The sequence below is a fragment of the Solanum pennellii genome, chromosome 6 (genome assembly GCF_001406875.1).
Source record: "Solanum pennellii chromosome 6, SPENNV200".
NCBI classification, from domain to species: Eukaryota; Viridiplantae; Streptophyta; class Magnoliopsida; order Solanales; family Solanaceae; genus Solanum; species Solanum pennellii.
In genome coordinates, this window is record NC_028642.1 from 47,014,393 (window position 1) to 47,038,192 (window position 23,800).

The 23,800-nt window shown below is 30.9% G+C and overlaps 3 protein-coding genes across 4 annotated transcripts; 2 read left to right on the forward strand and 1 right to left on the reverse strand.

Moving 5' to 3' along the window:
• Positions 1 to 3,432: 3,432 nt before the first annotated feature.
• Positions 3,433 to 8,971, forward strand: LOC107022732 (3-hydroxyisobutyryl-CoA hydrolase-like protein 5). Of its 2 annotated transcripts, XM_015223324.2 has the most exons (15): positions 3,439 to 3,628; positions 3,759 to 3,845; positions 4,218 to 4,286; positions 4,396 to 4,459; positions 4,773 to 4,846; positions 4,998 to 5,081; positions 6,218 to 6,302; positions 6,471 to 6,556; positions 6,731 to 6,858; positions 7,191 to 7,251; positions 7,620 to 7,718; positions 7,963 to 8,064; positions 8,203 to 8,244; positions 8,394 to 8,500; positions 8,633 to 8,971. In XM_015223324.2, exons 1-15 carry the CDS (start codon positions 3,596 to 3,598, stop codon positions 8,748 to 8,750), a joined length of 1,239 nt encoding a protein of 412 aa, XP_015078810.1. In that variant the 5' UTR covers positions 3,439 to 3,595; the 3' UTR covers positions 8,751 to 8,971. The 2 variants fall into 2 exon arrangements, with proteins under 2 accessions (XP_027773456.1, XP_015078810.1); XM_027917655.1 differs by lacking the exon at positions 7,620 to 7,718 and having other exon boundaries at positions 3,433 to 3,628.
• Positions 8,972 to 12,176: 3,205 nt separating this feature from the next.
• Positions 12,177 to 15,484, forward strand: LOC107021281. The gene is made up of 9 exons (XM_015221907.2): positions 12,177 to 12,392; positions 13,035 to 13,147; positions 13,392 to 13,564; positions 14,053 to 14,146; positions 14,382 to 14,492; positions 14,585 to 14,674; positions 14,788 to 14,873; positions 14,967 to 15,031; positions 15,118 to 15,484. The coding sequence occupies exons 1-9, from the start codon at positions 12,215 to 12,217 to the stop codon at positions 15,225 to 15,227; spliced, it is 1,020 nt and encodes a 339-aa protein (XP_015077393.1). The 5' UTR covers positions 12,177 to 12,214; the 3' UTR covers positions 15,228 to 15,484.
• A 460-nt stretch (positions 15,485 to 15,944) lies between these two features.
• LOC107020988 (E3 ubiquitin-protein ligase MIEL1) lies at positions 15,945 to 20,536 on the reverse strand. Its single transcript, XM_015221549.2, has 12 exons — positions 20,280 to 20,536; positions 19,960 to 20,047; positions 19,801 to 19,857; positions 19,684 to 19,716; positions 19,517 to 19,594; positions 19,334 to 19,377; positions 19,207 to 19,247; positions 17,759 to 17,841; positions 17,583 to 17,674; positions 17,413 to 17,482; positions 16,743 to 16,784; positions 15,945 to 16,484 (listed from the first exon to the last, which is right to left on the reverse strand). Exons 1-12 carry the CDS (start codon positions 20,327 to 20,329, stop codon positions 16,359 to 16,361), a joined length of 804 nt encoding a protein of 267 aa, XP_015077035.1. The 5' UTR covers positions 20,330 to 20,536; the 3' UTR covers positions 15,945 to 16,358.
• Positions 20,537 to 23,800: the final 3,264 nt, after the last annotated feature.

Here is a 23,800-nt window from a genome sequence, read left to right on the forward strand (position 1 = left end):
TTTCGTGATCAAGCAAGCAAATCCTCAAAATCTTTGTTATCCTCTTCGTTCGTCTCTCTCTCTACTCGTTCTCCCTCTCTTGTTCTTTCTATTTTTCTTATTCCAAAACCCTCCTTCTTTTACCCTAATTAGTATATAATTAAGTATAAAAGATGAATAAAATAACTCACTTTTTATTTTAAGGTTGTCTCCTTTAACCCTTAAGTAATTGAATTATTAATATTAATCCATTAACTTTATAATTATAAGCATGAAAAGTCCAAAACGCCCCTTTAAAAACTTAACAGAATTTCCGACCTGAGTGAGCTTACGGAGCCTGCGACGGTCCGTCACGACTGTGACGGTCCGTCCTGCAGGTCCGTCACAAAGCTCAGAGACTCGATTTTAGTAAATTTCTGTGACGGCCCGTCATGCCTGCGACGGTCCGTCCTGCCATTTCGTCACGAAGTTCAGAGAGTCGATTTCAGTACCCAATTTTCAGAATTCCAAGTGTTTTGGAACGAGACCCCCTCGACGGTCCGTCGTACCCATGACGGTCCGTCGTGGGATCCGTCGTCTCAGCCAATTTTTCCAGAAATAAAATCTGCTGCTCAAAACGACTAAACAGGTCGTTACATGATGTGAGAGTTAGTAATTTGAATTGTCAATGTGCTTTTAATTAAGGAGTTTAAAATTTTAAAATAATTATTTAATATCATATTTAAGAGTTAATTTTGTATATTTAATTTAATTTTTAAAAATATATGATATAATTATTAAAAAGTAATATTATAAATAATACGTTTAAACTATATATAAAATATGTATATAGTAATTAATTATGTATTTTTCCTTAAATTTAGTATTGTCGTATCCTTATTTGATTCCAAATCTTATGAGAGTTATGATATATAAAATATAGTAATGCTTCTTCTTCTTCTTCAGGATTGAACAACGTGGATGGGTGTAATTTGAATTGATCAAAAATAGTTGGCGGCTGCTATATGCAAAATTAGTGCATATGTAAGATCGTTTGTTCCGAGAATCTTAATAGTTCAGTTGCTGTTTTTCAAACGGATTTGATTTCCTACATTATAAGTTATTTTTATTTTTTTTACTTCGTTTTTTCTATAAAAAGAAGGATAGATCCTTGATTTATATTTTAGTTAATACTTTAAAATTATCTTAAAAGGTAAAGATAAACAAAACTGTGGAATTTATGAATTTTTGAAATTGATTTAATTGTTCAACTTCACGTAAAAACATAATCCATTTTTATGGGGTATAGGGGGAAATTAAAGCAAATTAATATCCCATAAAAGCAAAGTAATTTGCACAGATACACTCTTTTATATTCATATCCCCCTAAATAATTACTTTGTACATCTTTAACTAATTTCGCTTACTTAATACTAAGTAAGTATTATATATTGTATTGATATCATTAATGTTAATAATTTTACTTAATTAATATTAAATCAGTATATATATATCATTGACTAATGAGTAATTTTTGAACAAGAAATTTTAATAATACCAAAGTAATATATACATTTACTCTTACAGTATCATTAACTAATAAGTAATTTCCAAACAAAAAACCTTAATGATAACACAATAGTATAAATATACTCTTATAGTATCATAGATTAATGAGTAATTTCTGAACAAAAAACATGAACGATATTATATATATATATATTCGATTTAGTATCAATAAGCGAAATTGTCACTCTTGTTAATACCAATACAATATATAATACTGATTGAGTATCAGATAAGCGAAAATTATCAATCTTAATGCAGGGGAGTATGGATTGTAATTATTTATGAGCAAATGGATGTTTCTTAAATAACTTTGGATTTGGTTATTAATATGTAATAATTTTGAATTTATGGCTCATTTATGTAATTTTTCAAAAAAAGAAAAAGAAAAGAAAATAGAAACATATAAAAAGTCATAACAAATAAAAGAACTCTTGAAAAATTATTAGCAAAATGATCCATGCTTTTATTTATGATTAAAAATATTATTTAGTTAAGAATAAATTAATAGATTAATTAACAAATAAATAATAAGTCTTTATAAAAATACAAAAGAAAATGTCCCAGCCTCTCATATTTACTTATACACGTGGTTTAGCTACTTCTACTTCTGTATTATTAATTATTTAAAATCAATTAATAATTAAAAACAATAATAATAGAGAAGATCATTCCCACGTTTTCGCAATTTCAACGCCACTTTTTATTTTGTTCATAATGAGTTAGTTTCAAATTTAAGTAGTATTATAGTGAATGTAAGCCACGTATATAAAACAAAAATTGTAAAATTTTTGAATTTTCAAGTTTCGGTGTTCACAAAATTAAAAAAAAAATCTAGAAGAATTGTTAACAAAATAATCCAGGCTTTTACAATTAGAAATAATTTATCTTAGATCTTAAAAAATTAATATAAAAATAAATTAAAAAACAAATAAATCTTTATAAATATATATATATATATGCACATACCTTACTCATGCAATATTATTAAAATGTAATTAAATAAAAATAATAACGGAGAAAATCGTTTCCCATGTTTTGCCAATCTCAACGCCATTTTTATAATTCTGATGACGTTAAATAAAAATACAAGCAACTCATAAAATTATAAAATCAGCTAAAATAAGTTGTAAAGTTATTGGGAGTGTTGTAACTTGTATGTATGGAAAAGTAACGACTAAAATGAAATTCACTAATTAAGTAAGAACATGATAATACCAAATATAAAATGTTATTTTTTATTATTATGTAATAATGAATTTAATGATATAATATTATATATATAGTAACAACGATTCAAACAAGGTGTACAACTTGTAAATTAAATCATTATAAAAGTATATGTTATTAAGGTTCATTTTATATGCTGGATAAGCATAAATAATAAAAGCCTCGGAATTATCTTATTTTTGTTTGATTATTAATTCTAATAAATTATATTATATTATAATTAATAATTAGTATCGAAATAAATTATTTTTGTTAAAAAACGAAATAATCGAAACTAAATTAGTCATCTCAACATAAAATAATAAAAATGACAAAAACACCCTTGTTCTTTAAACTTTTTTTTACTAAGTAGGTGAAAGATATTTTTATATACAAATGTGAAAAACACTATTTTTCAAATAACAAATCAAACAACCAATAAAAAAGTAATACGATGACAAGTAATCTATCATAACTTTGTTTGCTTTTGTCCGCCATACATATTTTTTTAAGCACGTTACTTTTTTTTTAAAAAAAAAATGAGAATGAAATATTTGGGAAGATTTTTTCAGGCTGTCATAACGTGCGTTAACTTCCACGCCTATTACTTTGTACCAAACACTTTATAAATAAAATAAAATAAATAGACGTTGATAATGGAGATCCTCATTGTTATTTTCAACTACATATTATGTCTCTTTTGCCCATTTAGTTTCATATTTTTTGTGTCAATTCCAGAATCCTTTTCATATCGTAATTTTAAAATTCTTGCAAGAATATATATCATATAGCTTTGGATATCTTTGGCAAAATTAAACTGCGAGAACATAAGTACGCAAGTATTTATTTATTTTTTGCGCGGATGGCTCAAGAAATAGTAAAGCTCGATAGAGAGGTAATTATCTAATGTTTTGATTAAAAACTAAGAATTAATTTTAGTTATTCTTTTCACTTGTTGGAATATTAATCATATTTAGGAAGTGTTAAGTACTTTCTGCAAATTTAATTTTTTTGTTAATCTGCAGGATGTTGTTATTGCTGAAGAAATTGGTCGTGTTGGAGTGATTACGATTAATCGGCCTAAACAATTAAATGTCATTTCAGACAAAGTGGTAAATATATATACATATGTTATATGCTTCCTTTCATTTGACTAATCATATACGATTTAAGAATGAAAGGAAGACTGAGTTAATACTGTTTTGATACGATTATCTACTTTTGATTTGGTACAGATTTTTTAAAATCAAAGAAAAACTTTTGAATCTTAAACTCTCTATATATAGAATGTATCAAAATGATTTATCTTTAATCTTGTGATCATAAACATATTACGTAAAAGTTGTTATATATTAATACATATCAGGATTAGAATCTCCAACTCATATACTTTAAATTCTGACTTTGATCGTCAAATAGGCCATGCATCTCATCTTATATACGTAATTGTTAAATGAATACTAATTTTTGTTGTACGAAATTAGATATTATTGCTGGGAGAGAAGCTCGAGAAATTAGAGAAAGATGATAGTACAAAGCTTGTCATCATCAAGGTATGTATATTACTTGCTAATAAAATGAAGCAAATGCTAAGTATATATATATATATATATATATATATATATAAGATATGGAGTTAATTTTTGTGATGTAAATAAATAGGGAGCAGGAAAAGCTTTTTCTGCTGGTGGGGATTTGAAAATGTTCTATGATGGTCGAAAAACAAGTAAACACTTGCTTCTTCGTCTCTTTTAATTTATATGATACTTTTCCAATTTCGAGATTTAAATAAGTATTTGATCATAATTTTTTCATATATATATTTTAAAAATATATTAAAATTATTAATTATTACGATTTACAGTACTTCTTATAAAGCTTTTAAAGAACGTCAAAGATTTTATAGCCTAAAGTCACTATCTAAATTAAACTTTTTGACTCTCGAAATTTAAAGATATGTTAACTTGATTTTGTTATTCATTTTTAAGGCTATTGAAATGAATTATAACAAATATTGGATAATTATATATATTTCTCAGGAGATTCGTGCCTTGAAGCTACTTATCGGATGTATTGGCTTTGCTATCACATTCATACATATAAGAAACCCTTGGTACGTTCTATTTTCTCATGCTATTCTTTAAAATAATATCCGTTTTATTTTATGTGACGATGTAAATAAATTTTTTTTATATTCACCTAATTTTGTATTAAATTACTGTCAATTTTCTGTTTAATTAATCATAACGATGACCAATTTGTAGGTTGCTCTTGTTCATGGAATGTCAATGGGCGGAGGTGCATCTTTGATGACTCCAATGAAATTTTCAGTTGTCACTGAAAAAACTGTGAGTATAATTAGGGCGTAGCTATGTTATAGTGAGTGTGTCTAATAGACACCGTTTATTAAAAAATTATATCTTATATACAAGTAATATGACATATAAAGTAAATAAATAATATATTCTGGACACTCTTGATATAATAAGGTGTTGTAGCCCAGTAGTTTTAGAAACCTTGAAAGAGTTAGTGGGTGTTCACGTGTTTGAATCTCACTAGTAACAGTTTTGATTTTTTTCACTTTTTTGGCCACCCTCTGTGAAATTTCTGGCTCCGCCACTAAGTATAATATAGTGCAACTTTCACATATAGCAAACACAAAATTCATATTTATATGCTATAAGAAAGTTTGCATAATTGCGCTCCATAGCAAACATATATATATGTATAATTTGTTATACATACACAATTGAAGCGAATTGTATAAAATGAGAAAGAGAGAAATTATATACAATTTGAATTTGTATAAAACGAGAAAGAGAGAAAGGTAAAAGAGACTTGGGCAGGGAAATATTCGTATTATAAGTGTATAAGACGATTATATACAATTTAAATTTATATAAAATGAGAAAGAAAGAAAGGCAAAAGAGACATGGGCAGGGAATATACAATTGAATCGAATTGTATAAAACAAGAAAGAAAAAAATAATATATAATTTGAATTTGTATAAAATGAGAAAGAGGGAAAGACAAAAGAAACTGGGCAGGGGAGTATTTTTATTGTATAATTATAAGTGTATAGGACGAAAATCTATGTATTTGCATGTGTATATACGATTTTCTCTCGCTTTATACAAACAGAAACGCAATTTATACATTTCGTTTCTGTTTGTATAAGCGAGAGAGGCGAGAGTTGCGAGCGAGATTAGGGAGAGTGACAAGCGAGATCTGGGAGAGGCGAGCGAGAATGCCATCAAACGAGAGTGGCATGCGAGATTTCACCAAGGAGAGTGACGAAAATAGCTATAGTTTGCTATAGGGTACAATTAAATCAAAATATATTTATAGCATTTAATTTGAATTAATAGTTTGCAATTATATACAATTTTCCTATAATATATATACATCTCCAAATGTGTAGTTCTAATTAATATTTTGATTTTCGAATCTAACTTAATTTTGTGTAAAATATTATATTGAATAGGTATTTTCCACTCCAGAAACACTTATAGGGTTCCATCCAGATTGTGGTTTCTCATATATGCTTTCGCGACTTTCTGGTCGATTAGGTAATTAAACATTTTAACTTTAAAACATACTTTTTGTCAATGACATTCTCTTATAATATATACAAAACATATAAATGTCATGCTGGCCATACTAAAACTCTTTTTTTCATTTTTAAACTTTTTGTCAAGTCAAACGCTAAACATATATAAATTTTGTTGTATATATAGGAGAATACTTGGGATTAACAGGAGCAAGGCTAAAGGGTAAAGAGGTTGTTGCTGCAGGACTTGCCACACATATTGTCCCTTCTCAGGTTATTACTACTCCAACACTATTTATTTTTTAACTTTTGAGTTATAAGTATAATATTTATAAATGACAAAACTATACTAATATGTTTTATATCCAAACTCGTATATTAACACAACATAAATAAATAAATATATATTCTCTAATAAATTATATTGACCTTTTTTTTTGTTTACAGAAATTGGTTGAGCTAGAGAAGTGTCTATTAAGCTTAAACAGTGGTGATGAGAATGCTATTGAATCTGTTATCAAGGAATTTTCGACAGATTTTGAGATACATGAAAATAGCATCTTGCAATTGAATAGGTAATATATATATATTCTCTGTCTTAAATAATTAATGCAATTTGTAGTATATAATAACATATAGATAGATATTAATTTAGTCTTAACAGACAATTAAGTACTTTAACTTTGACGATGTACATCTAGACATATACTATCTATCTCAACTCAATACTTTAGCTTACAAAATAATCATTTAAACAAAACATAACGGTGGAGATGAGTTGAGATGTCTAGATATACAATCATAAAATTGAAGTATTATTTATTTGTTAATTATGATTAAATTTAAATATCTATGTATGTATTATGCGTTTTCTTCGAAGTTATCAATAAATTCAATGCAAATGCAGGATGTCCATAATCAACGAATGTTTTTCCAAGGATACTGTCGAGGAGATATTGATGTCATTTGTAAGATCATCATTAATTATTTTTTCGTGGTGTTATAGCATATTCTCTCTGTCCCTATTTAGTTGTCCATTTTAGAAAAGACACACATATATTAAGATAACAATAATTAGCATAGTAAAGTTACAATTTTACCCTTATTAAATATGGTTTCAAAAAGGATGAATTAAAACTTAGAAATTTTCAAGAAGTTTAAATGAGGGTAAAATAGGAAAAGAAATTGTGCTTTCTTGATTTGTCAAAATGGACAAGTAAATAGGGACATCTAAAAAAGAAAATATGAACAAGTAAATAGGGACAGAGGGAGTATTCATTAATTCAATCATCATTAAAAAAAATTATAACTATTTTTTTTTTTTTGTAATTTTCAGGAAGCTGAGGCACATAAATTAGGAAATGATTGGATTCAACCAGTGCTTAAACACCTAAAGATATTATCCCCAACGGGACTAAAAATAACACTAAGATCGGTAATTATGCTTCTTCCAAATGGAAATATACAAATAATTTCACTTATAATCGCTGAAAATTTACTTATAAAGTCACAAAAATATTTTTGTCCACATTAAGTAATGAACTATATATAACTTTATGTTTTTAAAATGGACTATAACTTATGTTTTGATACATTAAATTACAAAATCAATTTATAAAACAAAAACAAAAAAAAATGTTTAAATTGTACACTAATTAATGTTTAAAATTATTGTGTAGATTCGAGAAGGAAGGAAACAGACATTATCTGAGTGTTTGAAGAAAGAATTCAGAATCTCGAATAATATATTAAGGAGAACAATATCTAATGATTTCTACGAGGTATGTACGTAGCTTTTCAACTATAGTTTCAAGTATATAGAAATTCTTTTAATTTTTATTGCAAATATTTAACTTCGAAAAACTTTTTGGGACTTTTAAACCTTAGCTGATTCTTTTTTATTTTTGTTAATTATAAAGGGCATAAGCGCTATTGTCATTAACAAGAATAACTCTCCCAAGGTATTATCCTTTTTTGTACATGTGCAATAATTTATAGATGCTTTCACAGTTTTAATATATAATATGTATGATAATAACAATTACGTCTTAATCTCAAATGTTAAAATTCGTTATATTGATTATATCGAATTCTCGATCCAAATTTTCAGTGGTGTCCTACAACTCTAGAGGAGGTGAAAGATGAGCAAGTCAACTTGATTTTCAAAAATTTCGAACAACATTTGGAACTCCAGATTTCAGAAAAGAACGAGCACAGGTTCATATCGATTGATTTTTAATTTTTTTTCATATATGATTTCTACATTAATATTATATATAAGTATAAAATCGTCTATACCTAAGTAACAATGTTGAGTAACTTTAATTTTGCATCTCAACTTATCAACAGGTGGAAAGGGAAATATGATAATTCACCTTATTATTATCATATTAATCAAGCTATGAAGATTCAAAAAGTGTTGCCATCAACAACTCCTGGAATTGGTCTTATACAGTCTGCCTTGTGATATAATTAGCAAAAGTTGCATCATTGAAACAATATAAATTATCAGCTAAAATTAACCAAGAGATCCATCATTTTGAAACCGATATACGTATTGTCCGCTAAGAGTTTTTTTTGTTTTAGTTCTATTGGAAATCAATGTAACAATTTTGAGAAGAAATTATTGTACTCTATTTTCATATATGTTGAGAATATAATTAAATAATAAAAGTATGTTCTCTGTAACAATTTAAGTTTCTAAATGAGATGGTCACATAATTCAACATAATAAATTCCGAGTCGTTGTTTTCATTCTTTTTCTTCAATATTTAAGACCCCAATTTGAAAAAATTATTTCAAGAGTATGGAGAAGTGTGGGATATTTCATCAAAACCATAAAAACAATACTCCTATATCCTTAAAGGAAAATGACACTTCAAATTCAACATTCAAATAAAAAAGGGTTTGATCAATATATTCAAAAAACTTTTTCTAGATTAGACAGAGAAATACACGTAAACCTATATGAAATTATGAGCTATACACTTGCAGTAGATGAAATATTAATTATACCCCTCTAAATTTACTTTTTTTCATCTTATTTTCCCCATAAACTTATTTTTACATATCATTTATCCCTTCCTTTAATTTATTTAATTTTTTTGTATTTTTTTATTTTGTAAGATCTCTTCAAAATATTCATGTTCCGTTAAACTATATACTACAGATAAAAAGTGAAGACTCCATTCATAGAAAAAGGTTGAGACTTGAAAGACAATAAGATCCAGTAAATTTAATCTAAAATATCATAAAATTGTATATAATAGCAAACTAATAACCTAAAATAAATGGAATAGCTAGGGTTTGATTTAATTGTGCTCCATAGCAAACGTTAGCTAAAATTTGCCAGCGTCTCTCTCCCAGAAATCTCGCTCGCCACTCTCCATTCTCGCTCGCCTCTCTTGCTTTATACACAGAAGTGTATAATTCTGTTTCTGTTTTGTATAAAGCGAGAGAAAATTGTATATACACATGCAAAAATATATATCTTCGTGTTATACACTTAATTATACAATTTACAAACATTTTACTTCAAATATGGCTGAGAAAAAGGTCAACGAATTATACAATTGCGAGTTATACAATTGCAGTGAAATACAATTTTCTCTAGCTTTATACAACAGAAGTGTATATATTGCCTTTCTGTTTTTTGTATAAAGCGAGAGAAAAACATATATCTTCTTGTTATACACTTAATATTGCAGCGAAATAGGCAGTGAATTATACAATTGTGCATTATACAATTGCAGTGAAATAGGATAGCGAATTATACAATTGCAGCGAAATAGGCCAGCGAATTATACAATTTAGGCCAGCGAATTATACACTTGTATATGTATAGCGAATTATACTGTTTTATGTTTGTTATGGAGCGCAATTATGCAAAGTTTGCTATAGCATACAAATATGAATTTTTTGTTTGCTATATGTGAAAATTGCCCTATGAAATAAGATATAAAGAGTCCTTTTTTTTTGTTTGTTTAGTATAGGCACATGTATGCACAAGATAAAAAGTTATTGTTGCGGGGGAAGGGGGTAAATAATAATCAAAAAAAAAAATTGAAGGATAAATAATACAGGAAAAATAAAGGGGAAACTTAAGCAAATATTAGTAAAATAATTACAAATATATATTCCTTTAGATTCATATTTCACTAAATAATTACACTACATACTCTGACTAATTTCGCTTAAATAATACTAAATAAGTATCATATACTATATTGATATCATTAAGGCTGATAATTTTGCTCAATTGATACTACATCAATATATCATTAAGGCTGATAATCTTCTACTGTTCTATTACTGCTTTCTCTTCTTTAAACAAATCATAAAATAGGGAGCTGTTTAATTACTCTCCAATTTCTATATTTTGATAATTACAATTCATAGTTATTTGTTATAGGGAGGAGAGAGGCGAGCGAGACTGAGAGAGAGGTGAGAGAGAGGGAAAAGAGTGGGAGAAAGATGAATTGTATATATATATCGGTTAGATGATTGTATATTATACATATGTATTTGTATATATGACATGCGAGATTGGGAGAGCGAAGAGAAAGATGAGAGATATTGGGAGAGAGAGTAGAGAGGTGAGCGAGAGAGGGCGGAGATCGGGAGAGAGGTGAATTGTATATGTATATAATTGTATATTATACATATGCATTTGTATATATGGCAAACGAGATTGAGAGAGGGAGGAGCGAGGCGAGCGAGAGAGGACATTGTGGGAGAGAGGTGAATTGTACATGTATATTGGTTAGATAATTGTATATTATACATATGTATTTGTATATTCTGGCGAATTATACATATACAAACGTGACTAGTTATACAAACTCAAAGTCAACTCATGTAATTAATGTATAATGTTAGTCGCTAGTGATAATTACAGCAAACTATACGAGTTTTTGGCGAAAATCATCCTTAATCTATACCCAAAATTTAACCTACATCCTTAAAGTATCATTCTTAGCAGAAAACATCCTTCAAGTATTTCAAAGTAAACAATTTTCATCCTTCTACTTGAATTTATCAAAAAACTAACAAATCCCACAAAAATTAAGCATTTTTTCGTAATTATTATTCTTAGATACATCAAAAATACTATCATAAACTTTTTCGGTAATTGAGTTTAACATTATGAAAAATCTTTTAATTTGATTTTTTTCATTTATTTTTCATGTAATTTGATATTAATATTATTAGTTGAATATGTTTTTTCTCAATTAAATATGCTAGAGCGTAGAAGCGGCGTTTGTTGGAGAATTCCGCTTCTAAAAATGTAGAATGAAACTCAAATGCGAGACATAATCAATATTTTGATTACTTCAATATCTGATTGGCCCAAAAATTTATTGATCTAAGTATAATTTGACTTTGAAAAAGTTAAAAGATAATTAAGCTTCAACTTCTTTCCGTTACTAAATGAGAAAAAGAGCAGATCATGTATCCTTACACCTTCCAAACATTTTTTTTGTTTCAGTAAGTAATGGTGTCTAAGATTTTAAATATTTTTTTAGGAACTTCTTAGAGCAGGTAATGAAATTATGCAGGAAAACTTTTGTTGATAGTCACGTGAACTACTCATGTTTTATAGGATCCTTTAGTTTTTTGACGATATTTAACCGAAGAATGAAAATTATTAACTTTTAAATATTTGAAGGATGTTTTCTGCTAAGAATGATACTTTAAGAATGTAGTTTGATTTTTAGATATAGTTTAAAGATGTTTTTGGCCAAAAACTCCAAACTATACCTATGATATGTATTAAATAGTATAAGTTTGCTCTAACCACGTAATTTTCCCGATTTCAATTAGGTGGAAGTGTAACATGGGTAGCGTAGCCCAAGTGAAAGAGTGGAGGCCCAGTAAAAGAAAGTTGATTTTGCTAGGAACAGTAATATTATCTCCTCTCGATTATCCATCATGGGCACCACTACTTTTATTACTACTGCTTTTGCTACCAGAATTGGCTGCCATCTTCAAACCTCCAACTTCAACCTCACTTTCTTCCCTTACAACCTCTCAACTTGCGCTCTCGTGAAGCATTCATCACCAACAATGTCCGCCAATTCTCTCCAAGTCAACGCTTACTCTGCCATTGGTACTCCAATCGCTACTGATACGAATTACGTTTTGAAACTACTAATTAACTGATTAGTACCGAAAACAACTAACTGTTGCTTCTACTTTTTTGTTTATGCGATTGAGTTTCATTTGCACATCTACTTGCTGATGAGTGATGTCACTGACGGCTATTTCGATGTATTTGTTACCATTAGATTACGAAATTCTGAGGATATTCGATTACTTTCTTAGCAATGCGATCGAACTGATTGCGAGTGTTGCGATCATCATTGAAGTGCGTCATTCAGATATTTACAGGCTGTTATTCTGCTAATTAGATCAAGTCTTATAGAATGACTTAAGTTTTTTTGAAAGGAATTAATGTGATCGTGGCAAAATAAAGTTGTCTCCCCACTAATGTTTGCATTAGGATAGACTACATCACATCCCTTGGCTCCGGCCCTTTGATTACCGGATGTTTTGTGCACCGGGCTGCTTTTATATTTTGGGCAAAATAAGTTGTTGGCAATCTAAAGTATACAATTGAATTCAAATGCTGATGGCTTTATGTTTAGGAAGAGTGTTTCATGCTTTACTCCGAAGTCCTAAGATATATGCATCTCTTTCTGATTGTCTTCTCTAGTTTGATTGATGTTGTCTGATTTATTGGTTATTGAAGATGCTCCAAGTGAAGAATTGGGGGCTTCATCTAGGGGTAACATTGGAGTGAACGACCTGCTGATTGTTGGACCTGGTGTGCTTGGTCGTTTAGTGGCTGAAAAATGGAGAGAGGTATTGTTCTTTTAAAAGAAGGACCATAAGTTTTCTGTGTGTGTACACCAGTTCAAAAATAGCATGATCATAGCCAACCACTTCCTGTTGTTTTTAAGTTGAATCGGTGTTGGAAGCATATATTGTATTTAGAGCATGAGACTCTCGCCTTGTAACTGTAACGAACTAGTGGATTTCTGTGCTGCTTATGGAATGTGCTTTTTGAAATTTGATGATAAGAGTTGTGAATACTTTAATGTGGCAGGAATACCCAGGCTGTCAGATATATGGGCAGACAGTGACCACCAATCACCATGATGAACTGATTAAAATGGGAATTAATCCATGTTCCAGACAAACCAAGCTGACTTACAAGTTCCCTTATGTTATATTCTGTGCTCCTCCATCTCAGACTGATGACTACGCTGGTGATATTAGGTAAGGTTAGGTTAATAATTGGTCAAGTCCCTATCTATAATGGCATCATTTGATATCAAATTTCATTTTTTCTGGGGAGTACTAGTCATGCTGATATCAAAATCTTTCTTGTAAAAAACAATAACATGGTGGATAGTTTCTTGATGAACATCAGAAACGGTGGTAATTCATGGTTCACTAATGAGCAAAACCGTGTCTGTGTTTCTGGTTTTTTGCTAAAAGGGAAATTTTATTTGGTGAACTATATATACTTGGTATTAAGTTGTGTTGCATGTCATAGGGTTTAGAGACAAAACCGCTTTTATTATGGAATTTATAAGTATCTCTTTTCTAATAGATTTCTTAATTAGTACGAGTTACTCAGCCTTTTTGCTTTTCGTCTTCTGACTTGATTAGGTGATGTTGATCAAATTGATCATGTAATGTGGTTTAATATAAAAGCTCAATCCACCAGTAATTAAGTTCTCTTTTGCATGTGAAATGAGCAGGGAGGCTGCATTAAATTGGAATGGTGTAGGTTCCTTCCTATTTACTTCAAGCTCTGCACCATATGACTGCTTTGACAATGGAGCAATAAATGAGGTGTTAAATCTTATAAAACATTATTCAAGTAACAGTTTCTTGTTCTGATTGATTAACTCAAGGTGGGATGTTATGCATTAAACATTAAGATGTAGTGTTTTGAATTGCCTTTCTAGAGGAACTAATGCATTTTAATTTATGAAGCTTATAACTTGATAGAATGAGTCATGTGTATTCCAGAGGTATTCGTTTTTTCTGTTTTTTAGCTGAACATCTTTTCTATGTCAATGTATAGGATGGCCCTGTAGTTCCAATTGGGAGGAGTCCTAGAACCGATGTACTTCTCAAGGCAGAGAAAGTAGCACTGGACTTTGATGGCTGTGTAGTTAGATTGGCTGGCCTTTATATATCCTTTGAAACGTGCTTCAGTTGGCATAGATCCTTTCTGTGGAGCTTTTAGATCTTTATTGTTTATGTGCCTACCTTAACCATTAACACAAAGCAGATAGAGGTGCACATATATACTGGTTACATAAAGGGAGCTGTGATATTCGCCCTGACCACATCCTCAATCTTATTCATTATGAGGTGACTATGCATTTATCTTTTACATCATGTTCAGTCCGGAGGTTCCCCTTTTGTTGTGCTTCATGCTTGTATAATTACAGCAATATTGATGTTTTGGCCTGTCTTTCCAACAGGATGCAGCTTCATTGTCAGTTACCATCTTGAAGAAGAGACTTCGTGGTCGGATCTTTTTGGGCTGTGACAACCACCCTGTATCCAGGTCATTCCAATTAAATACTCTCCGTGTTTGGGTCAAGTAATTAAGATATTCAGAATTTCTGACCTATGTTGTATTACCTTGTGCTCATTGCAGGCAGGAAGTGATGGACTTAGTCGAGAAAAGTGGCAAGTTTGATAAGAAGTTTGAGGGTTTCACAGGTAACTGATTCTATCCTTTGGCTTTATAGTTACTCCTATTTGCCTAAAGAGTCATGCGTGAAACGGTTATGTATAATTTCTCTCAGGAACTAGTGATCCTTTAGGGAAGAAGTTAAACAACTCAAAGACTCGTGCTGAACTAGGATGGGAGCCCAAATATCCAAGCTTTGCTCAGTTCCTTGGAGTTTCAGAATAATTGCTGCTACATCTATTGACCTCTTCAAATAATTGGAGTAATTAGGACATCCATTTTCACAGTTACATTTTGATGCAGCATGCATTATGCTGCTATCAAATTTATACTAAAACTACAGGATCCTTTTTTTGTGTGTGCATTTAGCTACAAACTGTGACTAGTATATATAGCACATTATGAGATTGATATCTGTGTACAGCCTCTACTGCAATTTTTCATTCCTATAGCTTGAATTTGAAACCTCAGTTGCATTCCTATAGCTCGAATTCGGAACCTCTAAATGGAAATTAAAGGAAATGAATTAGTATTGCGCTTTTCTCCCCTGTTTCATTGATCATATAAAAATAGTAGTCTTGTCGATGAACAAACGAAGTGGAACAAATACCATAGTCATTACAATTACAACCATTTGCAATTTGCAAATAACCTATAAAATTTCATTTCAAACCTTTTGATGTACATTTAAAATGACACTCAACAACGTTATCATGATAAAAATTTACAAGCACGTGGTATTTGCACCAAATCGATAAATACATATACCCTGTTTGCATATGCATATGCATATTTCTCATTTATCCATGGTTAATTAACATTCATTTTCACTTCATTTAATCACTTAACCATTGTAATTTGATATAATTTGGGTGTGTATACTTAGCACTGTCTGATTTTTATCATCTTGTCAGCAAACATCAGCTATAAGACAATGCAAGATCTTTAAAGGGCCTGAAACATGTGTACAACCAAAAAGCTCCTTTATATAGTACATATTTACAGTGATTATAAATCTTGTGCATGTTACAGCAAGCCCTTTCGGGGTTCGAAATATATGAATTGTAATACCTTCATCCACTTGGCAATCTTAACACAATAGCACTACAATGTACTTATGCATTCTATATGGTATCAGATCAGTTGGATTTTCTACTCCACATCATTGAAGAAAGAATAATATGATAAATGCATCCGCTATGCAAGTTGAGTTGTGTTGCAAAGGCGGCAAATCATGTAGAAAGGATTGAAAAGAGAATCACATTTGGTGAAGATCACACCATAAATCATTCTTTTGTTACCTGCCCACTGGGTTCCAGCATGCAACAATCAGTTTTTTTTCCAGTAAGAAAATTGTTATTGAGGAAGAACTGGAGATGCAATCATGCGGGTGTTGTATGATTCACAGTGTCGGCATTTCTGCCCGATAATGTGGAAGAATACTTCGGTTGTATCATTACAGTCATTACATAGAATCCAAACCTGCAGATTTATCAAGTTAGATGGGTTAAGCATAGTTAATGTAAGAAGCAAAGATGTGCCAAAGATTACAAAGATTGAAATGTAAGGTGGTTCAGCTTGGACTTCAATTATTTCTAATATATAAATATAAGAATCAGTCAAAAATTCTGCATTTATCATATCTTCATTGAAGTTAAAAAATCTCTTTGAGGTACTACAGAGCAGAACCTTAAACAGTTCGGCGCCAAAAATATGGGATAAAGAAAAAAAGAATGATACCTTCTTGTCTCGGAGATCTTCAGGCATGATTGTTTCTTCAATCTGGAAAAGAAGATTTTGAAGTTGAGGGAGAATATGAGTTCAACTTGGTGTATACGATTCTTGAAAACAAGTTCCAAAAATAAAATTTAAGCAAAAGCTTAGTTAATTTAAAAGTTTTAAATTCACAGAATCCTCGTTTTAAAGTGAAACTGCAATGTAACAGAAACAGCATGTCTAGCCTGAGATGAAAATGTTGCTTAGTTCACAAAGTAAACAAGGCCATTGACATGAAGGAGTACCCGGCAAGAACAACTAATGTAGAAAGAACATAAATAATTTCAGAAATAGCAGAACAATTGAGTATGCAGAGAATTTTGAAATATGTGTAGGAAAAGTAATCAACCTTCCCTAAGCTTTCAAGTATGCAGAGAATTTCTACGATGAGACTGCATCCTCAAAAAATTGGACCCAGACCAACCTCGTACAGTTAAAAATGCAAAACTAACGTTCTACGTACTATATAAGTACCCTTCAGAAGTAACAGCAATTAATTTAGCAGCTTAAGAGGTAATCAACCGTGCACAAGTTTCTTAAGCATGGAAATCTTTTACATGATAATATGCATCCTCTGGAAATTGGACTCCACCAACCGCCTAGAGTTTTATTTGCACCAGTTCGAAAAACATACCTCCTCATCCATTCTTCTCCAAACTCTCGACATATCTATGATTGATTTGGAACATATGGGGCAGCAGCATCTGAGTTCCAGATAGAATGATAGTCAGATAACATAATTTTTACCCTTTTATGTAGTAAGAACCAAACAAACAGCATAAATATATAAGATTAAGTGATTACTTGTCACGCTTTATCATCTCGTGGTAGCACTCAGTGTGCATTGTGTGACCACATTTCATTACTGTTGTGTCTTTAAGAGAATCAAAGAGATACTGCATTTCAAAAATTATCGCAGCATGAATTAAAATAATTGGTGGCAGGATCCACAGCAAGGTATAACACTTCATATACAATACCTCATAACAAATGGGACAATGATGCCGCATGGAGTTCTCCACACACGAGTGGTTATTACGTAAATTAACTGAATAGCAAGAGCCTACAGAATGAACAAGATAAGGTGAAGAAGCTACAACATTTTCGGCAATGAAATAATAGAGATAGAAGATGTCACAACATAGTATGAATGTCTACTGTTGAGAGGATGTATATCAAAAAGAGAAGGAAGAAAGTAAGATATTCAGTTTATTTGGAAAATTTCCCAACTTAGCAAGAGTATGTCTGTCAACAGGGACAGTCCAGTCTGGGACGAACCAAGGAGAAGGGGAACCATGGGTTCGGGGTAGGGGCAGTCAGATGCTGGATAAGGAGGACAGGCTGGGCGCGGGTTTTGGGGAACTTTAGTGAGACCAGCCCACCCCACGACCCCTTAAGTGAGCCTGACATTTTCCCTTTTACTTCAAATTTAACTCTACATGTTAAATACAAAAGGGATCAAAAATTTTTTTTTAAAAATAACTCACATTTTTAAGCTTTAAATTTGTTCAAGTATAACTTCGAACTACTATATATTTTTAATAGAATGTGCTAATTGCTAGTGTGTTTAAAAAAAAATTAAAAAATCTAGTTAGGGGCCAGAACTGGTTTAGGCAGCCTCTCCGGCACCCGTAACCCTTCCCCTTAAGCCTGGCCCCTTTGGTCTTAAGTGGTCCGGTCTGGTTCGGGTTTAAGTGGACCAGCCTGGCCCATTTGGCAGCTATAAGCAAGAGGAAAAAACTTGAAAAGCTGTTAACTGTTCTGCTTGGTTTGCCAACCAACTTATTAACCAGTGACATGAGAAAGCAGGGAGCTTCAACCACTCAAACACACTTAGATGAAGTTTCACAATGAGAACTCTAGGAAATACTTGGACAGAACTCCAATATTCCACATTTTGAAAGGGAGAAAAGGGCAACAACAACAAACAAAAAGGAGTACATCTATATAAGACCGATGAACCATGAATGTACAACTGTGTTTACAACTAGAATAGAATGTGTAAATAATATCTTTGTATGGACTGTGATAATTTACAAGTACGTAAACAATAAAGTAAAAAGAAAGTTCCATGCTTGTAATATACAAACAAATTTTTGTAATCAAGAAACAGGATTAAAGTATCCATATCTTGTATGTCTTTAAGACTACGATGTAACCAAAGGAGAACGTATCTATATACTGCCCAATTGATGTTAGTAAATAGTAAATTCTTTCTTCGGTCCTATAGAAGACAAGTCGACAACAAGAACAAAATAGAAGAATATTTTAAAGGATCAGAAATCCAATAGAGTCCCATAGTACAGAATCACCAATGCATTCACAGTTTAGCAAATAAAGAAAAATTAAAGTAACAAATAACAAACTTAAGAAAAAGAGAGCAGTTTCCATGGAGTCTCAAATATAATAAGGAAATTGTAATGCGCACCACACTTCTTGCAGTGAAAAAAGTTCTGACGGCCACCGACTCTACACAAAAAAATATATTCTAATTAGCAGACTTCAGAAGCACCAAAGTCTTCTCGAAAAGCTACCAATACAATGTGTATACAAACCTGCAGATTCCACAATCATCACAATGAAACTGCTCTTTGTCTGTCTGTAAAAATGGAGTTATAAAAATAAATACATTGATACAAGATAAAAGTGTCTAGATCCTAAAGAACAAAGGACATTGGGCTTATATGAAGCTAGAGGCAATGAATGAATCCCATTCAGCAGAAGCATCGGATAATTACATCATCGTCATAGAATTTGCACACTTCACAGAAGTATTCTCCCATATTTACACCACAATTTGTACAAACATGAGCAGCCTAAATTGAAACAAAGAAAGACATCAGAGACTTGATTCCGTATATCACCAACCAAGAAAAAAATCAAATTCAAATAAAGGGACACTTACTGGCTGTTCTGTATCACAAACTGAGCAAATGACCTGATATACCAAAACAACCCATACTTCATGTAAGAACTTGTAAACCATAAATACCAAAAAGAATAATAATCCCCAAAAGAGTACCTGCTTTACATCATGTCGAACCAGTTCATGCCGATCATATATATTGCGCAACAAGCTCTACTCAAACAAACACAACAAATCGTCATCAGATTGATAACACAACAATTAACAGTGAGTAACTTCAAGATCATGAAAGGGGAATTCTTTTAACAAAGTTACCGTTGCTTCATTGTGACAATGACGACAATCAAAGACCTCATTACAGCAAGGCGCCCTAATCCTGCATCTTCTCCTATAGTGCTCGCATCTATCACATACCCACAAATCAATTAATTAAAATCCCAATCATACACTAACAAAGTTTCAATCTTGAAGCTTATACAGATAACCCCACATAACAAAACATAAAATCAAAGTAAACCCACCAGCTAAATAATGGCATTTCATCATCTAGTTCACTAATCAAACAGTTAGATGCACATTATCCTAAATCTAAACACATAAAAAAAAATACATAAATATACGTTATTTTTCCATACCCATAACCCATTTTGCCAAAATAAAGGCGTTCATTGCAGGAGCCTTCCATATTTTTGCAGGGAAACAAAGTACACCCACCACCCCCGGGACCAAGATAGCCGAGGGAGGAGGGCTGAGGAGACAAAGGGGAATGGGCTGAAAACCCAAAATTCAATCAAAGTGAATATGACATTTCGTTATAATAAGGGGACAAACGATCTTTATATGCAGCCATACCCCATTAGGATATTGCAACGATAAGAGTGGTTAATACTTATACCATATATGGAAATAAATAAGGATATATATACTCCATCTCAAATTATCTATTTTAATTTTAATAAATAATTATAATAAATTATTTATTATTAAAGATGATACAATATTTTTAGAACTAGTTACATTTAAGAAAATATTTATCACATTAAAAACTCTTTACAATTTTATGTTACTGATTGAAAAGACAACATCAAAACTTTTATTTATAATAAGAAAAATTAGAGATAGAACTTCAACTAAATTTAAATTTTAATAAAAAATAGAATGAATCATATTTCACTAAATTGTCTTAGATATATTTGTAATTTTAAAGAATTAATAATTTATAATATTTATAGGACCATATATTTTATATAACGATCTTCTGAAAATATATTATTTTATTATCCTGTTGAAATGAATTAATTTCTCCATCGACCCAAGTTGAAATAGAAGGAAAATGTTATTTCGGAGTTTATTTTTTAATTTAGCAAAATTTTACTGAAATAATAAATAAAAATAAAATTTATTTTTTAAATATTAAACAAATAAATATGAATAAAAAAATAATATTTTAAGGTATAAGGGTGGTGGGGTGGGGAGAGGGAGATAAGATAAGATCTAGTTAGTTGCGTGGGGCATGGGAGAGAAAACGGATAAGCACCGTTAATTGAGGGATAGTAAAGGTTATAACGGCGTTATGGGCATCTATTGGGCATTTGACCTTCATGTTAGTTGGTTGACAGTTGACATTACGTAACTTTAAAAAAAATGATTCAACTTGTTATTATCATTATTATTATTATTATTATAAAATGAAGTAAGATTACGTGTAATTTAACCAACTAATAAATAATATACAACCAAAATGCATGCAATTAAATATTATTTCTTGATGGTTCGTTTATATTGCTATGGTTTACTTTTTTTTTTCCTTTTCTCGGAGGGGAGATGGTATGTATTTGGATTCGACTAAATTTAAATTTATGTTAGAAAATCTCATATTGGGAAATAGATCACTTGACTAACAAAGTCAATTTTGTATTATAAAATTCAAACCTGAAACCATTAATTAAGATTTAAGACTGAACAAGTATTTACTATTCTACACAATCCTTAATTGATCATTCGTGTAGGTTGATCCACGTTCGGAATATGATCCCTCTTTGTTAAAGCCCCTTTAGCCTCCTTCATTGGACAGGTGGGGAAAATGATGGATAAACTATCGTAACACTAATTTAGAAATTTTATTTAATATAGTTTTAGTAAGAAAAATACTTGTAATGTTTTCTTGAAGAGACAAATTTATAGAATTTTGAATTTTATGTTGTCAAATGTTGGAAAAACAACTTAATATAATTAAGGAGCTAAATTGGAGAAGAGGAATGGCTAGTACGGAGTAAATTTAACATATAATTTGTATTCCGAAACGAGTACGTCAGTTGAGAAGGAAATCTCTGAAAATGGAGGTTACAAGTTCATAAGTTTTCGATTCAGTTCATCGCATAGTTTAATTGCACCTGAGAAATTTCAGTTATGATTACTATAAACATGCGAGTTTATGTCAACTTATTTATTACTAGTACAGATTAGTGTGTGCTAGGTTGTGAATTCATATTACTCGATGCAGCATAAGTATTTAAATTATATTCCCTACAAGTACTTGATTTAAAAAAACAAAACAATGGAGCACAAACTCTGTGATGGAAGAATTGTACTTCTAGTCACTCATTATTGGTAAGTTTTCATTTCAACCATCATATAAACCAACTTAGCTCGATGTGTATAAGTAATACTGTAGTTTTAGTCCCTTACTTGAGAAATATGTTATATAAAGGTCATTTAAAGAATCATATTTCCTCAAAATAAGAAGAAAAATAACCTTATGGTGTAAAACATGAATATTCTTACAAAATAATGATAGCATACTAATTCAAATGTTTATACTTTACTTCATATAAGGATAATTCTTGTAGCACAGTTTGATGCCGTACATAAAGTAGGGATAAAGTCTGTGTACACCTCACTCTCCCCAGACCCCCACTTGTTATATTGTTGTTCTAGTATTATATGGTTTGTTGAGTTGTACATGCTTTCTGATCAATAATTAACTTTTGGTTAAATGAACTGTATTGATAATACTCACTTGGTCACTTCTGTTTCATAGTTGAGCACGTCACACTATTCTCACTGGGTTTAGTTAATAATAATAGTGTAAGAATTATTTACATAAATGTTATGTACATACAAAAAAAAAAAAACACTAAAATATATGATCTCCCCAGTGTATGACCAAACTGCACAATTGATTGGGATACAGCTCAAATTTAGCCTTACCAGGGACCTATATTCACCTCCCCAAAGGCAAGAAAATAATTCCAGAAAACCACTATATCGACCACCCTTCCTCATTAGATTCGACATTCATCCTTAAAACAGAAGCAGAAAAATCTCTGGATAGATTGACATTTCCATCAATATCAACTTTGCTATATGCAGCAAGACGATCATCCATCACAATTTTGCAGAATCCTGATTCCTCACCTCCCAATCTTACACCATAATACGTCAGATGATCCTTAATACTTCTACCAGTTACTGACCTGGAGTATTTTAGAAAATTAGCAAACAGGCCAAGAGCACTAGCAAAATTCCGCGAGTTCTCCACAACACAAAGGACAATCAGTAAAGGGACGGGGGCTAGGAAGGCCTCTCCTTTGGTAACTGGACATGTTTCATATATGAGAATAGCGTTTGGCTATGAGACAATTCAAATCAATATTGATATCATAATTCCTTTGCTAAGAAGAAAGTGAAAAAAAATAGTTCGTTTCTCTCTAAGAATATTTTTGAACTACCATCTCCTAACTGATTTGTATGACCAAACTTCAGTTCCTATGGGGTGACTTGATGAATCTTCAGTTTTATCTATGGATATTAGTGCATTATTTTCAAACTATAAAGGTAATAGGATTATAAACAAGACCAAACACAAATAATCGAATCAAAGAATGATAAAAGAGTAATTGAAAAGATCATGGTGAAAGCAGAATGTTATCTACTAGATATATAACAATTAGGTCAAACAAAATAGGAATGAGGAAATTTCTTTCTAGAATTTGACAATGAGAGGCGTAAAACAGCTGTACCTAGAAAAACCAATGAAGCTCTTACACATATGATTGTTCAACAGAGAAACTACAACCTTCCGTCTTTTCCCGTAATTTAGTCGGACAAAGTACCAACTCTTCAATTACTTTTTTTTTGATAACGGAAACCTGCA

Excerpts from the sequence above, each read along its gene's own strand:
- LOC107021281 (XM_015221907.2), top strand. The coding sequence starts at position 12,215 with ATGGGCACCACTACTTTTATTACTACTGCTTTTGCTACCAGAATTGGC. Across the intron at positions 13,148-13,391 it reads TGGCTGAAAAATGGAGAGAG|GAATACCCAGGCTGTCAGAT; the intron begins GTATTGTTCTTT and ends TTAATGTGGCAG. Across the intron at positions 14,874-14,966 it reads GACAACCACCCTGTATCCAG|GCAGGAAGTGATGGACTTAG; the intron begins GTCATTCCAATT and ends TGCTCATTGCAG.
- LOC107022732 (XM_015223324.2), top strand. The coding sequence starts at position 3,596 with ATGGCTCAAGAAATAGTAAAGCTCGATAGAGAG. Across the intron at positions 3,629-3,758 it reads TAGTAAAGCTCGATAGAGAG|GATGTTGTTATTGCTGAAGA; the intron begins GTAATTATCTAA and ends GTTAATCTGCAG. Across the intron at positions 6,303-6,470 it reads GCGACTTTCTGGTCGATTAG|GAGAATACTTGGGATTAACA; the intron begins GTAATTAAACAT and ends TTGTATATATAG.
- LOC107020988 (XM_015221549.2), bottom strand. The coding sequence starts at position 20,329 with ATGGAAGGCTCCTGCAATGAACGCCTTTATTTTGGCAAAATGGGTTAT. Across the intron at positions 20,048-20,279 it reads TTTGGCAAAATGGGTTATGG|ATGCGAGCACTATAGGAGAA; the intron begins GTATGGAAAAAT and ends GGTATGTGATAG. Across the intron at positions 19,248-19,333 it reads GATGATTGTGGAATCTGCAG|AGTCGGTGGCCGTCAGAACT; the intron begins GTTTGTATACAC and ends TTTTTTGTGTAG.